This window comes from Cicer arietinum, chromosome 7 (assembly GCF_000331145.2).
Source record: "Cicer arietinum cultivar CDC Frontier isolate Library 1 chromosome 7, Cicar.CDCFrontier_v2.0, whole genome shotgun sequence".
NCBI lineage: Eukaryota > Viridiplantae > Streptophyta > Magnoliopsida > Fabales > Fabaceae > Cicer > Cicer arietinum.
This window is the reverse complement of record NC_021166.2, coordinates 36,141,301-36,159,543: the sequence shown is the minus strand read 5'-3', so window position 1 is coordinate 36,159,543 and position 18,243 is coordinate 36,141,301. Positions and strand designations below refer to the sequence as shown.

Sequence of the window (18,243 nt, the reverse complement as noted above, 5' to 3'; positions counted from 1 at the left end):
AACTTCAATATCTAAAAAGGAGTACAGATGGATGATTGGATCCTTGTTGTACTTAACATCTAATAGACCGGACATAGTCTTTGCAGTCGGTCTTAGTGCAAGATTTCAATCCTCTCCAAAAGAATCTCATCTTAGTGCGGTAAAAATAATTTGTAGATACCTTGTTGGCACAACCAACCTTGGAATATGGTATAAAAAATGCTCAAATCTTGACCTCATAGCCTATTGTGATGCTGACTATGCTGGAGACAAAGTTGAAAGGAAGAGCACAAGTGGAGCTTGCCAATTTCTTGGTAAATCTCTCATAAGTTGGTCATGCAAAAAACAATGTACCATTGCTCTATCAACTACAGAGGTTGAATATGTATCAGCTGCACAATGTTGCTCACAATTACTGTGAATAAAGAATCAACTAGAAGATTACTCTATAAGGTACGCAAAAATTCCTATCCTCTGTGATATTACAAGTGCCATTAATCTTTCAAAAAATCTCATACAACATTCAAGATCTAAGCATATTAAAATTAAACATCATTTTATAAGAGATCATGTTCAAAAAGGGGATATAGAATTAATTTTCGTTGATATTGAAAAATCAATTGGCTGATATTTTTATCAAACCTCTCCAGGAAGATCGGTTCAAATATATCTTGGAGGAACTCTCCATCATTAATTTATCCAAAGTTTTTTAATTTTTTTTAATTCTGAATATCTTTGTTTTATTTTTTTGATTTTTGCTTATTAGTCAAAGTATTCTTAAGGCAACATCAAATCTAATCTTTTAAATAAAGCCTAAGAATCAAAGGATAGGTAAACCAACAGAAAACACAATGTCTTTTTTGGTGAAACTTCCTCTTGTCACGTCAGACAAGGCATGCGCATGCCTCACATTTCCCATTGGTCCGCCTGGTGGCACGGCTCCCATACCTCCCATCTCGCATTTAATGCGTGGACTTCCATAAATCACCTTTATCACGTTTCCCATAACCTACCCTAGCTATCATCATTACACTCCATCAAACGGCTCCCTTTTCTTCCTCCTTTAACGATTACTTTTTAATTCTAACCTTCCACGACTTAATTTTTTTATTCCTCTTGTATCAGTTTCAAAACTTTCAAAAAACCAACCTCCTTCTCATACAATTTTTTTCTTTTCATCATCTAGTCACAAATGGCTTGCACTAAACACTCTACAAAGCGTAAAATATTTTCTCTTGATCCAGAAAATAGCTTTAACAATTATTCAAGCACTGAGTCTAATGATCAAAAAGTATATCACATTGTTGCCTCTCCTCCTCATGCACCTTCAAACCAAACTAATCCTCCTTAGGAAACAGAAAAAATTACTTCTCAACCTCCTACTCCAAAATCCAAAAACCTCTCCTCATCAAACACCATTTCCTCTACACCAATTAGAAGATCCTCCAGAATTTTGTTTGGGGTTGTCTCTTCAAGGAAAAAGCTCCCTCGAGACAACACTATCCATATTGTCGACTCGGATGATTCTGAGGAAATCGCTTCTGCTGCATCCATCCCTAAATCATCATCTGAAAATTCCACTCCAAAAAAGTCTAGAACTCAATCAACTAAAGAGTCAACCTCCTTCCAAAAAATCATGTTCATCTTCTTCCAAAACAGCTTCTACTGTTCCTCTGTTTGATTCTCCAATTTTGGAGACAAATTATTTTTCCAAATGGCAAAATAAATTTGTAGTCAATGGAAAGCTCATTGACCTTGATGACTTGGAACGAGGTGGTTTCAATGTTGAAGAAGTTTTTGATCAGCTAGGATGAACTTCTTTCCTTCGGATAAATGAACACCAATACCCACGCATCGTGAAAGCCTTCTACGCTGCTTGTAATAGTTCTAAAGGAAGCTCTGGTTTTAGCTTCATACTCAAAGGAGTTCACTTGGAAGTCAATCCCACCACTTTATGCCAAATCCTTGACCTTCATGATGCAGGGGCTTACTATTTTTCTGAAACTTGGTATGCACAACATCAAATCACTTGATCCTCTGTCATCCAAAATATTTTGATAAATCCCCCTAAAAAACTCTTGTGGCTTCAAACCTTCTCCCTCTATGTCGTATCCTTCATAACATTTGTGTGCACTCTATAGTGCTAAGGGCTGGAAGTTTTGAAAAGGTAACCAAGCTTGACATTCTGCTTATCCATCATCTAATGACTGGAACACCCCTCTATTTGGGAAATATAGTATTTAGTTTCATGTTGAATGTTGTTGTCTTAGGTCGATCAGCTCCTTACGAGATAATCTTGATCAAAGTTTTTAAATTTTTCAACATTCCTCTTGATGATGAACAATATGTTCAGTTTAACAATTCCTTCTCCGTGAAATATGTCAAACAAATGAGACTTGATCTTCCTAAACAAACTCCAACTACAAGAGCCCCTATTCACAAAAAATCATCATCTACCTGACAAACAACTTCAAAGAAAAAGAAGACTTCTTGTTCTCCATCTGCAAATCCACAATCTAAAACTACCATGGATCAACCTCCTCAAGTTACTATTTCTCCACCATCTCTTCCTACTACTCGCACTCCCACTCCTTCGTTTGACTCAGCTGACTCCACTCTTCCTCAATCTCCACTACTCAACAAAATTCCCTCAACTCATGATGTCGCTCTTTCAGTTGAGGATGCCTTTGAAGAAGATCCTCTACCACATACAGAGGATGGTGAAGACATATACTTTGATCTGAATATATCTCATGACCACCCATCTTCAAAGAGCCCTATTGAGAACGTGCCTGCTGAAATATCATCCAATCAACTCAAGTAAGTTTGAACTCTGCTCCTCTTTCTCCAAAAAATGCACCATTTACTTCTGTCCCATTATTAGAAAAACAGTCCCAACCTCTTCCAGAGGTTCCTGGGAATTTTAGCTCTTTTGATTTTTTCTTGGCTACAACATTTGATAACACTTCAAAAGATAAGGCTAGAAGCTCGCACAACAAAATTGCGAGTGTAAATGATGAACCCCAAGAATCAAAGTCCAGCAAGAGGTCAGCAGGAAAACAAAACAACAAGCAATTGAAGCTACTAACAACCATTCGGAAGGATCAAAAGAAATTGCTTGTCAATTTCTCTCGCTTCCAAAACACCATTTCTTAGTTTGGCCTCATTCTTGAATGGGTCACCAAATATTTGGTTCCTTCTACTGCTGCTGATGATCGTCCTTTTGTGCTACCGGTCCAACCATCTTTTGTTCCTGACTCTTCATCCTCATCACCATCTGAAGATAAATCCTCCTCCACATAACTCTAGTTTGTTTTACTGCTTTTTATGCTGACATCATTCAGGGGGAGTCAGATTATGTGAAACCTTTTTGTCATATGTTTTGACGTTGTTAATGTTTCGTTATTATGCTTAAATTGTTGGAACTTTTGTATTAGTTATGCCTTAGTTCAATGATAGTTCTATTTCGCTCAATATTGCGTAATCTCAAAATTGCTTATAATTTGAATGTTGAAAAGGGAAAAAATTTCAAAACTGTTACTTGTATAGTTGAGGGGGAGCTTTATTATTTCTTCCTTACATATTACAAAAAATTATAATCTAAAGAATTTTGTCATCACCAAAAAGGGGGAGATTGTTGAGACAAAATCTCTCTCAAATGGTTTTAATGATAACAAAATTATTTAAAAGATTATGATTGTCGTTAATGACTAATATGTGCTTTTGAGTAAATTCATTTAAGAAAACAGGTTATTAATCATTAAGACAAAAAGGAGAAAAATATGATTCAAATCTGAAGGATTGGAATTCGAGAGGATGAAGCTTCAAATCTGCAAAATACTCATCCTCACTGAAACAAATTTATTTTTATTCATTAAGTGAAGGAAAAACAGTATTAAAGAATGATTAAATAAAGCTTTTGAAATAAAGAAGTCAGAAGGCAAAAGAATAGGTATGAGGACGGATTATACTAGGATGGGTCTATGGTCAACATCTTTGAAAGCAACCCAACATCATTGAAAGCGACCCCACATATCTCTCTCATGTGCTGAAAATGACCCATCATCAACCTACAAAAAGGAAGTAGCTAATAAGAAAAATATGTAGCTCTTACATATCTTAAAGAAAGGAAAAAGAAAAGAACAACACATGTCCAAGTTCCTAGGAATTCTGAACCTCGTGCAAGAGGATGGACTGCATTAGTCCAAGGACAGCTGGATGGCAGTTTCGTAAATAAGAGGAAAGACCTTGGACTTTTTGATTGAAGACCCCAACGGTTATAAAAAGCATTTACCACTTGGAAAGGTAATCTCAAAGTCTCTATAAAAGGCAGTATGCTCTTCGTGCTTTCTAAAAGATCAAGTATCTTAAAGCTATCAAGAGCAATTTCCATCCTCTCTTTGTACTTTCTATAATCCTTCACTAAATCTTTGAAATATCCTTTGTAATTTCCACGTGAGATTCACTTGGAAATAGTTGGAACTAGTTAGTAACTAGATAATAAACTTGGTGAGGCTATAAAATACACAAAGTGTAATCAACCTCTGTGAGAGGTTAATCAGTTGATCTTTAGTAAAATCTCACAAGTGTGTCAGGACTGGACGTAGCCTTCATTGGGTGAACCAGTATAAAAGTTGTGTGTGTCATTCTCTATATTTTCTATTAATCAGCTCAAATTCAAAGGTTAAATTACCATCATCGGGTTCGCATCCTCTCAGAGATTATAGCTTTTCAAAATATGTAAAAACCATTTTTAAACAGCAAAATCCCTGTTCAACCCCCCCTCTAGTGATATTTTAGCTACATAAGCATTTGGATTTACTACTAACTGTGCAGGCAATTGGTTTGACCCTTGAGTCTGCAATTGATTAATTGAAATGGCTAGCTGACCAATCTTTGTTTCCAAATTTTGAATGGTGGAATATGTCATCTAACAGGTACAATCCTGGTTGGAGAAACCATCCCAACTTGAGATAAGGTAATTCATCTGCACAATAGCAACCTAGACAGCAGCAGGTAGGGACTAAGAAAATGTTGATGTTAAGCAAAATATACCACTTCCTTTTCCTCAAAGGGCAATGAAGACTAAGAAAATGGACGAGGCAGATAGGGACAACGAGATCCTGGATACATTTAGGAAGGTGGAAGTGAACATTCCCTTTCTTGAAGCAATTAAACAGATTCCAAGATATGCAAAATTTCTAAAAGATTTGTGCACACACAAGAGAAGGTTAAAAGGTAATGAAAGAGTAAACATGGGGTGAAATGTTTCGGCTCTCATTCAGCCCATGCCTCAGAAATGCAAAGATCCAAGAACTTTTCCATTCCATGTACCATAGGCAATAGTCAATTTGAAAATGCTATGTTAGATTTAGGAGCTTCCATTAATGTTATGCCTACATCTAATTTTGACTCTTTTGCTCTTGGACCTTTACAGAGTACAGGTGTTACCATTCAATTGGCGAACATGAGCAATGCTCGTCCCGCTGGACTTGTGGAGGATGTACTTGTTTGAGTTAATGAATTGATACTTCATGCAGATTTTTACATTCTGGACATGGAGGGAGAGAATAAGTCCAACAGGGCGCCTATCATCTTAGGCAGACAAATCTTGAAAACTGCTAGAACAAAAATTGATGGTCATGCTGGAACTCTATCCATGGAATTTGGTGATATCATTGTAAAAATTAACATCTTTGATGCTATGAAACACCCCGTGGAAGAGCATTCTATTTTTCAAATTGAATTGCTTGTTGATTTGGTTGATGACATTTACCCCGATATGTTTGCCACTTATTTTCCTTCATTGTCTAGTTTTGATGATGCATATACTTGTTACTTCTGTACAGATACTCAATTATGCTATGTGTGTGTTGAGATCAAAGCTGCCTTGCAAGTTGATCATTGTGTTGATATCGATATTTCTACTAATATAATTGATTTTGCAGACTTAGCTTCAACCACTGGTGTTGTACCTTCCATTGAACAACCACCGACTATAGATCTTAAACCACTTCCTGAAAATTTGAAATATGCTTATTTAGAAGGAAGTGGCAAGTTACCTGTGATTATTTCAGCCACACTTGAAGATGAACAGGAAGATAAGTTGTTGCAGATTTTGAGAAAACACAGAAAGGCAATCGGATGGACCTTGGCTGATATTCCTAGTATTAGCCCATCCATTTGTATGCATAGGATACTACTAGAAGACGGGGTAAAATCAGTATGGCAGCCCCAAAGGCGACTTAACCCATTAATTTTGGATGTTGTAAAAAAAAAAGTGACCAAGCTCTTGCAAGCAGGCATTATATACCCCATCTTTGATAGCCAATGGGTGAGCTCGGTGCAAGTGGTCCCAAAGAAAATTGGACTCACAGTGGTTAAAAATTAAAATAATGAACTTATCCCCACACGAGTGCAGAACAGCTGGAGGGTATGCATCGATTACAGAAGACTAAACCAGGCAACTAGAAAATATCATTTTCCTTTACCATTCATTGATCAGATTCTTGAACGGTTGGCTGCTAAGTCACATTATTGCTTTCTTGATGGTTTTTCTGTTTATTTTCAGATCGATATTGCACTAGAGGACCAAGAAAAGACTACGTTCACTTGTCCTTTTGGCACATTTTCCTACAGGAGGATGCCATTTGGCCTATGCAATGCTCCTGGCACTTTCCAACGTTGCATGATTAGTTTTTACATGCGATATTTCAAGGATTTCAGCAAGATAAATCTTCCACTATCAAATTTGCTGCAAAAAGATGTCAGTTTCACCTTCGATGACAAATGCAAGAAGGCGTTTGATTTCTTAAAGGCAGCACTAACCTCTACTCCCATAATTCAACCACCCAATTGGACCTTCCCTTTTGAAATTATGTGTGATGCATCTAACTATGCCGTGGGAGTAGTCCTGGCACAAAGCGTTGGTAAGGCTGCCCATGTTATTTATTATGCTTCTAGGACTTTAGATTCTGCACAGGCTAATTATACTACCACTGAAAAGGAACTTTTAGCTATTGTTTTTGCACTTGATAAGTTTAGATCATATTTGTTAGGTTCGAATGTAGTTGTTTTTACTGACCATGCAACTTTGAAGTTCTTGTTGAAGAAACCAGAAGCAAAACTAAGATTGATCTAGTGGATGTTGTTACTCCAAAAATTTGATTTAGAGATTAAAGATAAGAGTGGAGCTAAAAATTTGGTGGCAGATCATTTGAGCAAAATAGAAATGGATGAGGACACCATCCCCATTCAAGATGACTTCGCTGATGAACAACTGCTACAGTTGCGTGAGGTAACTCCATGGTTTGTTGATTTAGTTAATTATCTAGTTGCTAGAGTCTTTCATGCAGATGCATCTTGAACACAAATACACAAACTTAAAAGTGATTCCAAATACTATGTGTGGAATAATCCATATCTGTGGAAATTTTGTAGTGACCAGGTGATTAGGCGATGGGTTTCCCACCATGAGGCTCAATCCATTCTTCATTTTTGTCATGCCTCTCAAACTGGAGGACATTTTGGTCTTCAACAGACAGCAAGAAAAGTCTTAAACTCGGGTTTCTTTTGGCCCACTTTGTTTAAAGATGCTTTTGAGACATACAAAACTTGTGAACAGTGCCAAATAGCAGGAACAACAATCACTCGTAGGAGTGAGATGCCTCAACAACCTATGATTTTATGTGAAGTATTTGATGTGTCGGACATTGACTTTATGGGCCATTTTCTTATATCTTTTGGTTATGTTTATATTTTACTAGATGTTGATTATGTTTCGAACTGGGCGGAAGCAATACCCACTAGGACTAATGATTCTAAAGTTGTTGCAGGCTTCATCAGATCCAATATTTTTTGCAGGTTTGCAATGCCCCGAGCCATCATAAGTGATCCAGGCACTCATTTTTGCAACAGCACCATGGACGCTTTGCTTCGAAAGTATGGGGTTGTGCACAGAGTTTCTACACCTTATCATCCCCAGACTAATGGGCAAGCTGAAGTCTCAAATAGTGAAATCAAACAAATCTTAGAAAATATGGTGCAACCAAATATGAAAGATTGGAGCCACCGACTTGAAGAAGCTCTTTGGGCTCATAGAACAGCCTACAAAACACCAATAGGAATGTCCCCTTATCGACTTGTGTTTGGTAAGGCATGCCACCTCCCAGTAGAAATAGAGCACCGTGCTTATTGGACGGTCAAGAGTTGTAACCTTGAGATGGAGAAAGCAGGTTTGGAGAGAAAGCTTCAATTGCAACAACTTGAAGAGCTTAGACTTGAAGTTTACGAGAACTCTCGCATCTATAAGGAGAAAACTAAGTGCTTTCATGATGGACATTGCATTGCATGCTTTTTCATCAGATTTTATGGTTGTAAATGTTGAGAGTTTGTTTGGACTAGCATGATTGGATAGTATTTTTGCATTCTTGGTAAAATAAATTGGATTAAAATGCTAATTGTGTATCATTTGTGATAATTCATTAACTTATGTGAGATTTTTGAGCCTTATTATGAATGGAATACATTTTTTTTTTCATGTGTGTTTTCTCACTCATGATTGCTAGTTACGCCAGAACTTGACTTCACTCTTGTTCGCATGCATATGTTGAAATGATCTAGACATTTGTTTCTAATTAAGCCTACCAGCCAAATAAGCCTACCCTACAATTATCCATTTGTTTAAGCCCCTTTGAGCCTAATTACCCCATTTTTTGTTATATAGCTCATTACAAGCCTAAAAGTGAAAAACAATGAATTGCTTCAATCTTGGGGGATAAAGGAGTCTTTCCTTACATAAGTGCAGGGGTGCTCAACTTGTTTGTTTAAATTTGAGGGTTATGAAAAATAAATAAATAAATAAAAGAAAAAGAAAAAGAAAAAAAAAATATATATATATATATGAGAAAAAAATGGTTGTGTTGTGAGCAAAGAGAGTATGAAAATAAAAGTTAATGAAGTTTTGTAGAGTTACTTCTTAATGCTATTTTTCTCTCTTAATTATTACTCATTTATCCTCTTTGATTTTCAGTCCTAGTCTCCTTAGGATTATTTGACCCTTACCTTGGCCACATTACAGCCAAAATAAAGACCTTTTGATCATTATCTGCATGTTTTTGAAATATAGATTATCTGCGAATCTGGAAAAAATAAACAACATGAAGGGGTAAGTCACAAAGACTTGGTGAGGAGACAACAACCACCATCAGTTAGAAGGGAAACACAAAAAGACACAAATAACTGTTTTACAATCTTGTGGCAATTATGTCATACACATAATAAAATCATTAATCTTATAATTTAGTTGTTTATATAGAAATATTAATAATTCAATTAATAACGAAACAAAATCAAAATGAATAACCTTAAAATCATCATAGAAAATCAACACGTAAAAATACAAAGTTTTGATAACCAATGGGTGGCTTCATCTCATTGATAGCCCTTTCCTCCTAAGGGTGGCATTTCCCTAAGGGGTGGCTCCATCTAACGGATAGTCCTCTCCTCTCAATCCCGTAACGCATCATAATGTATCAATTAGGGAGCTTACATCGTGTTGATAGCCCTCTCCTCCTACGGATGACATTTCTCATAGGGGAGGCTCCATCTAACGGGTAACTCTCTCTAATCAAAACAAGGTAACTAGGTGCACCTAACGCCGTTTACAATTTCATAATTATAATCACGATTTCTCAAAACACATATTTAAAATGATATCTCATTTCATCGTAATTCATGGAAAACATATTTAGTCGCATACCAATTCAATATTTCAATTCTTCTAACTCGTACATAAATCAAACTAGTAACATATTATATAAAAAGACCATTAAAATAATTAAATGACGAAGTCGAAATAACTTTCAAAGGTTGTGTTCCCCGAATTTTTTAAATAAATATTTTAACATAGAAACGAGTAAAATAATTATTATAACATTATAAAAATATACGACGATGATTGTCGTCAACTCACAAACATGGAGAATCGTCTAAGTTTGCTCTCCAACAACTCTCAAAGTAGTCAGCAGGATCAAAGTTGACAAATCTGAGTATCAAAAATATTTCCAAGACTTTAGAAAAATTATTCTAAAGTTTAGCTAACTCTAGGAAACCATGGAAATCATTTAAATATACTCTAAGCACAAAATAAAATTTTTAAACAAAACTACATTTTTCTATGAATTCATACTAGGATTAGAGTTGTGCATTTACCTCAATGAGTCTCAATAAACAACTCTCAAGAGATGGATACCCTTTTTCCTAGAGCACAAACCCTAACTCAAAAATCATAACCAAGAGAATTTGTCGGAGTATGAGATATTATGCTTGTGAGGATCTTAAATTCATTGTTAAGGGTTTAGGGTTTGAGTATTATAGAGAGAGAAGAAGCTAAAAGAAGGGAAGGAAAAAAAAACAGCAAAAAAAAAATGGGGGGAGGGGTTTTCTGCCGAGAGGGAGTGAGAGAAGAAGGGGAAAATGGATTAGAAAAACGAAGTGAGGTTGAAAAGAAAGTGTAGTGGAGTTGGTTTTATTTAATTATTATTATTATTATTATTATTATTATTATTATTATTATTATTATTATTATTATTATTATTATTATTATTATTATTATTATTATTATTATTATTATTATTATTATTATTATTATTAGTAATAATAATCAGTTTAACTTTTTCAATGGCATCTTGAACCAACTCTGAACCGACTAGTTTAGCTTCGCCAACTTCAAACCATCCTATCAGAGACCTACTGGCCCGACTCTCTCTAAAACTTCAAATGGTCCAATGAATCTTGGACTTAGTTTCCCCTTCTTACGAAATCGCAAAACTCCTTTCATTGGTAAGACTCGTAGAAATACATGTTCCCCCACTGAAAACTCTAAGAGACAACGCCTCTTATTAGAATAAGATTTTTGCCTATTTTGAGTTGTCACTAAGCGATCCCGAATCAATTTCACTTTTTCAATGACATCTTGAACCAATTCTGGACCGACTAATTTAGCTTCACCAACTTCAAACCACCCTATTGGAGACCTACACGGTCTTCTGTACAAAGCCTCAAACGTAGCCATCTAAATACTAGATTGATAACTATTATTGTATGCAAATTCCATCAAGGGCAAATGTTGATCCCAACTACCCCCAAGATCCAGAACACAAGCACGAAGCATATCTTCCAATATTTGTATAGTCCTTTCAGATTGACCATCTGTTTGAGATGAAAAGCGGTGTTAAGCTTCAAACGAGTTCTTAATGAAGTTTGGAACGACTTCCAAAATTGAGCAGTAAATTGAGACCTACGATCAGAAATAATAGACACTGATACACCATGCAGAGAGACAATTTTCTCTAAATAAAGTTTAGCATATTGAGATGCAGTATAAGTAGTCTTCACAGGCAAAAAGTGTGTAGATTTGGTCAACCGATCTATAATCACCCACATCGAGTCATAACCCCTTTGGGTTCGTGGTAATCTTGTGACAAAATCCATAGTGATGCCTTCCCACTTCCATTCAGGTATTTTAACAAGCTGAAGTAACCCTACAGGCTTTTAATGCTCAGCCTTTACTTGTTGACACACTAAGCACCTAGAGACAAAATCTACTACGTCTCTCTTCATCCCTTCCCACCAATACAATTCTCTCAAGTCTTGATACATCTTATTAGAACCTGGGTGAATAGTGTAAGAAGAATGATGAGCCTCCTCTAAAATTTTCCTCCTAAAGCCACCAACATTTGGAACACACAACCGAGACTTCAACCTCAACACACCATCAAAATCAACTGAAAATTCTGAAATTTTACCATTCTAAACCTTATTTACCATATTCACCAAGTATGGGTCTTGACTTTGAGCTTCTTTGATATCATCCACTATGGTTGGATGAATTTGTACGTGGGCTAAAAATAATCTTGATGACCAAGTTCCAATTGAATTCCACTTTCAACAACTTCTTGAATATCTTTAACTATTGGTCTCTTTACTTCTGCTATATGAGAGAGACTGCCCATGGATTTTCTACTCAAAGCATCTGCAACAACATTTGCCTTCCCTGGATGGTATAAGATTGTGCAATCATAATCTTTCAAGAGTTCCATCCATCTTCTTTGTCTTAAATTTAAGTCTCGCTGCTGAAAGATATACTTAAGACTTTTATGGTCGGTATAAATCTCACAAGTTTCACCATATAGATAGTGCCTCCAAATCTTAAGAGCAATAATAACGGCAGCCATTTCCAAATCATGTGTGGGATAGTTCACCTCATGCCTCTGGAGTTGTCTAGATGCATAGGCAATAACCTTACCTTGTTGCATAAGTACACAACCGAGACCAACTCTAGAAGCATCACAATAAACTACATAACTTTCACCACCTATAGGTAATGTCAAAATAGGTGATGATGTCAAGTACTCCTTCAATTTTTGAAAGCTTTCCTCACATGCATCAGTCCGTCGGAACTCAACTTTCTTCTTGGTCAACCTAGTCAACGAAGATACAATTTTTGAGAAATCCTTAACAAAACGTCGATAATAACCGGCTAAACCATGAAAACTCCGAATCTCCTTCATTGTGGTAGGTCTGGGCCAATTCTGGACTGCTTCCACCTTACTTGGATCAACACTTATTCCATTCTTAGACACAACATGACCTAAAAATACCACATTATCCATCCAAAACTGACATTTTGATAATTTGGCATATAATTGTTTATCTCTTAAGGTTTGCAAAACCAACCTTAAAGGTCGCTCGTGTTCTTCTTTACTCTTGGAATAAACAAGGATATCATCGATAAACACAATCACAAATTGATCCAAGAATGGTTTTAAAACGTGATTCATCAAATCCATAAAAGCGGCAAGGGAATTAGTAAGCCCAAAGGACATAACCTGAAATTCATAATGCCCATAACGCGTACAGAAAGTTTTCTTCGTTATGTCATCCCTTTTAATCTTCAACTGGTGATACCCCGACCGCAAATCAATCTTTGAAAAACATTGAGCTCCTTGAAGTTGGTCAAACAACTCATCAATGTGTGGCAAAGGGTATTTATTCTTTACAGTTACTTTATTCAACGGCCTATAGTCTACACACAACCGCATGGATCCATCTTTCTTCTTTACAAATAATATCGGTGCTCTCCAAGGAGAAGAACTTGGACGAATAAAACCCTTATCAAGAAGATCTTGAAGTTGCTCCTTTAACTCCTTAAGTTCTACTGGGGCCATACGATAAGGAGGTATGGATATAGGATGAGTGTTTGGAACTAAATCTATAGAGAATTCAACCTCCCTATCAAGTGGAAACCCAGGAAGTTCTTCAATAAAAACATCTGGAAATTCACATGCTATTGGAATTTTTTCCAATTTCTCTTCAACCACTTGTGTATCCCTTACCACGGCTAAATACGTTTGACAACCTCTTCTCATTAACTTACTAGCTGCCAAGGTTGAGATTTGGTTATGTGGTACCCAACAACGTGCTCCTTGAAATAAAAAGACTAATTGTCCTGGTATCTCAAATGTCATCACTTTGTTATGACAATCCAAAGTGGCATGATGCAAAGCCAACCAATCCATACCCAAAATCACATCAAAATCCACCAAGCCAATAACTACTAAATCTACCGACAACACCTTGCCGTCAATAGTTATATCACAAGAACGATACACCGACTTAGCAAGCAAGTTTCCTCCAACAGGTGTAGCTACAACTAAAGCTTCTTCTAAAGAAGATGAACATTTACCAAGTCGAGTAGCAAACCACGAGGATACAAAAGAGTGTGTAGCTCTAGGGTCAAACAAAACATGAGCATCTCTAGAACAAATAGAAAGTATAGTTGTAACTACTGCATTGGATGTCTGAGCATCTTGACGAGTCAAAGAAAACACTCGAGTCTGACCTCTTTTTGCTGGTATCTGACCTCTACCACCAAATCCTCTACCTCCTTGCTGAGATGTTCCTGAACCTCTGACATAAGAATTTCCACTTTGACGCACAGGTGCAGAATGAGCTTGAGAAGATGCCAAAGCTGTAGGTGTTGATGCATAACTAGAGGATGAATGTGTCGTGTCTACAAGGCAATCCCTCTTGATGTGACCTACTTGGCCACATTGATAGCACACCTTAGCATTACCATCTCTGGAGCAATTCCCAAAGTGAAACCTACCTTAAATAGAACATCGTGTAGCTGAAACACCAGAATGACTCTGAGGGAAAGCGGATTGTGATGCTGCTCCAAAATCTGATCTACGACTCTGCACTGTCCCAGAAGACTGCCCACTATGACCGCCTCTTTGAGACATGAGTTTTTGTTTCCCTTGATAACTAAACATAGATCCACCACCGCGGTTCGAATAGTTACTGTAAGATCCTTCAACCCTTTGTTTCTTCCGTGAATCTTGTCTATTGCCTCCTTTTTCCTTCTGTCGTTGCTCGATCTGAAGGGCCAAACTCAACACCTCAGCAAAAGTAGAACAATTAGAACCAACCACATATCTAAATAAGTAATCCTTCAAGAACCTCTTAACACGCATCTCCTTAGTGATAGGATAAGAAGCATTTCTAGAGAGTTGTGTAAAACAAGCAATATACTCTAAAACTTTAATACCCTCTGTTTGCTCCAATCGCTCAAACTCATGAGCTAATCCATCTCTAACACCCTCCGGAAGAAAATGAGCCATGAACAACTGAGAGAACTCTCTCCATGCTAACGGAGGTGACCCCACTTGTCTACCACGTGACACTATATCAAACCAATCATGTGTCATGCCTATTAGCTGAAATGATGTCAATTCTACTGTTCTTACCTCAGAACAACCCAATGCTCTCCAAAGCCGCTCTAGACTATCAATGAATTCTTGTGGATGCTCGGTTTCACTAGACCCAGAAAAAGTAGGGGGTTTAAGCTTCATGAAGCCTGGTAAAGTAACCTCAATACCCCTAGTTGCATCAGTCGTTTGATGCTCAACTTGTCTAACCTTTTGTTGACCATTGGCATTTTCATGCCTTTGATCACCCTCTTGTTGTTGTCTGACGACAACCCCAACAAGTTGTTGCACAACCTGTTGTAATCCCTGCAGACCAGCAGCAAACTCTTCTATGGTTGGATTTCCGCGCCTCCTCCTAGGTACCTCAACATCAGCATTCAAACCACGTCTGCCAACATTAGCTCTACGCATATTTCGAGCACGAACTGAAACACGACCTCGTTAACGAAGGCCTTGAGCTTGAGCAATTGACTCATCAACAATTTCCCTTATAGCAGGATTCCTAGTCTTGGGTGGCATTCTCACCTATTCAAAGAAAATCGATCAAAAATTGAATAAGACGACAAGAAATTTTGGAGAGGTAGTGATGATGAATTTAAACACAGATTCAAACAACAGATGAGACTCTCATAGAGTGCTAATAGCCCTTGCAAGTAAGTTGTGCTCGGGTACACAATTTACTAACAAGAATATATTATCACCCTATATTTGCAGCTATTAGGACCTACGATCGAGCTCTGATACCAACTTTATCATGACCCAAAAATTAAATGTCGTGACCGGCGCACAAGCTATACTCCTAGTCTGGCAAGCCTAACAACTAACTTCGCAATTAAACAACTAAATCGTTCTCTAACCATTTCAAAAATATATATATATATATATATATATATATATATATATATATACTTTTTTCTCGAAATTTCGATAGAGTATCCCTGTAACTTCAACATTCCCAATTTTATAAAATCCCTATTTAACTTTCAATTCAGTCACAATTCAAAGAACATAATCTAATTATTTAAGACTTTTCAAAAAAAAAACTTCTAGACTCCAAAATAGCTGCAAATTACATTAGACTCGATATATCTCGACATATTTTAAAAAAGAATGATCCTCAATCAAAGAGGCCTACCAAAAATAAATATAGTCAAGACTTGAACCTACTAACAGATTGCTACACAACTATCTGCGAATCTGGAAAAAATAAACAACGTGAAGGGGTAAGTCACGAAGACTTAGTGAGGAGACAACAACCACCATCAGTTAGAAGGGAAACACAAAAAGGCACGAATAACTATTTTACAATCTTGTGGCAATTATGTCATACACATAATAAAATCATTAATCTTATAATTTAGTTGTTCATATAGAAATATTAATATTTCAATTAATAGTGAACCGAAATCAAAATGAATAACCTTAAAATCATCATAAAAAATCAACACGTAAAAATACAAAGTTTTGAGAACCAAGAGGCGGCTTCATCTCATTGATAGCATTTTCCTCCTAAGGTTGGCCTTTCCCTTAAGAGTGGCTCCATCTAACGGATAGTCATCTCCTCTTAATCTCGTAACACATCATCATGTATCAATTAGGGAGCTTACATCGCGTTGATAGCCCTCTCCTCCTACGGATGACATTTCTCATAGGGGCGGCTCCATCTAACGGGTAACTCTCTCTAATCAAAACGAGCTAACTAGGTGCACCTAACACCGTTAACAATTTCATAATTATAATCACAATTTCTCAAAACACATATTTAAAATCATATCTCATTTCATCGTAATTCATGGAAAACATATTTAATCGCAAAATAATTCAATATTTCAATACTTTTAACTCATACATAAATCAAACTAATAACATATTATATAAAAAGACCATTAAATTAATTAAATGACGAAGTCGAAATAACTTTCAAATGTTGTGTTCTCCGAATTTTTTAAATAAATATTTTAACATAGAAACGAGTAAAATAATAATTATAACATTATGAAAATAAATGACGACGACCGTCGTCAACTCACAGCTATGGAGAATCATCTAAGTTTTCTCTCCAACAACTCTCAGAGTAGCCGGCAGGATCTCAGTTAACAAATCTGAGTATCAAAAATATTTCCAAGACTTTAGAAAAATTATTCTAAAGTTTAGCTAACTCTAGGAAACCAAAGAAATCATTTAAATATACTCTAAGTACAAAATAAGATTTTTAAACAAAACTACATTTTTCTATGAATTCATACTAGGATTAGAGTTGTGCATTTACCTCAATGAGTCTCAATAAACAACTCTCAAGAGATGGGTACCCTTTTGCCTGGAGCACAAACCCTAACTCAAAAATCCTAACCAAGAGAATTTGTAGGAGTATGAGAAATTATGCTTCTGAGGATGTTAAATTCATTGTTAAGGGTTGAGGGTTTGAGTATTATAGAGAGAGAGAAGAAGCAAAGAGAAGGGAAGGAAAAAAAAACAGCAACAAAAAATGGGTGGACGGGTTTTCTGCCGAGAGGGAGGGAGAGAAGAAGGGGAAAATGGATTAGAAAAATGAAGTGACGTGGAAAAAAAAGTGTAGTGGAGTTGGTTTTATTTAATAATAATAATAATAATTATTATTATTATTATTATTATTATTATTATTATTATTATTATTATTATTATTATTATTTTAAAGACACGGGCGTGTCAACTATATATTGGCAGTTTTGTTTCTTTTCTAAAAACGGGAAAACTAGGATTCAAATTTCTACAAGAAATAAACAGTTTTATTTTAATTTCATGGAAGGCTAATTTTAGAAGATTAATCCACGAGTTCAGAGTTTCGTCAACACCTTGAGATTCAGGTTACACTGTCAATTTCGATTCATGATTCTATTCTTGTTTATTTGATTATATTGATATTTTGATTGCTTAAATTGAATTTCAATATGATTGATTAAATTTATTTGACAGAATTTGGTTTCGGTTTCTAATTTAATTGAATTATAATTGTGACGCTTGATTGTTAATTGTAATATTTTGATGACTGTGATGCTTAATCCAATCAACGAAACCAAATTCACATTGGATTGATTACGCTTGTTTGATCAATTCTATAGTCAAATAAGAATAGAATCACAAATTAGAAATTAAACTCATTGATATAATTTGTGATAGGTCTGAAACTCGAATAAGTGGATTAATCGTTTTGCTCATTTGTTAAATCAAAAATCTAAAAAACCCTTTTTAATTTTAATTTTCAATTTGGTTATTATTATTATTATATTAGAAGTCCTTGCGAAACGATTCGAGTTATTAACTCTATTTACATTTTATCAATTGTATTTGACCCGTGTGCGACAGTGGATCAGTCACTTTCAATGATGTTGACCATAGACTCATCCTAGTACAATTTGTCCTCGTACAGGAGGTTCACACCTCCTAGAAACTTGGACATAAGCTGTCTTTTCCTTTTTCATTCTTCAAGACATGTAAGATTATATTTTTGTCTTGT

General features: G+C 36.0%; 1 protein-coding gene across 1 annotated transcript; it reads right to left on the bottom strand.

Annotated features, from left to right (window-relative positions):
• Positions 1 to 11,532: 11,532 nt before the first annotated feature.
• LOC140918768 (uncharacterized) lies at positions 11,533 to 15,161 on the bottom strand. The gene is made up of 4 exons (XM_073363564.1): positions 14,162 to 15,161; positions 12,158 to 14,080; positions 11,903 to 12,034; positions 11,533 to 11,774 (listed from the first exon to the last, which is right to left on the bottom strand). Exons 1-4 carry the CDS (start codon positions 15,159 to 15,161, stop codon positions 11,533 to 11,535), a joined length of 3,297 nt encoding a protein of 1,098 aa, XP_073219665.1.
• Between the last annotated feature and the right edge of the window lie 3,082 nt (positions 15,162 to 18,243).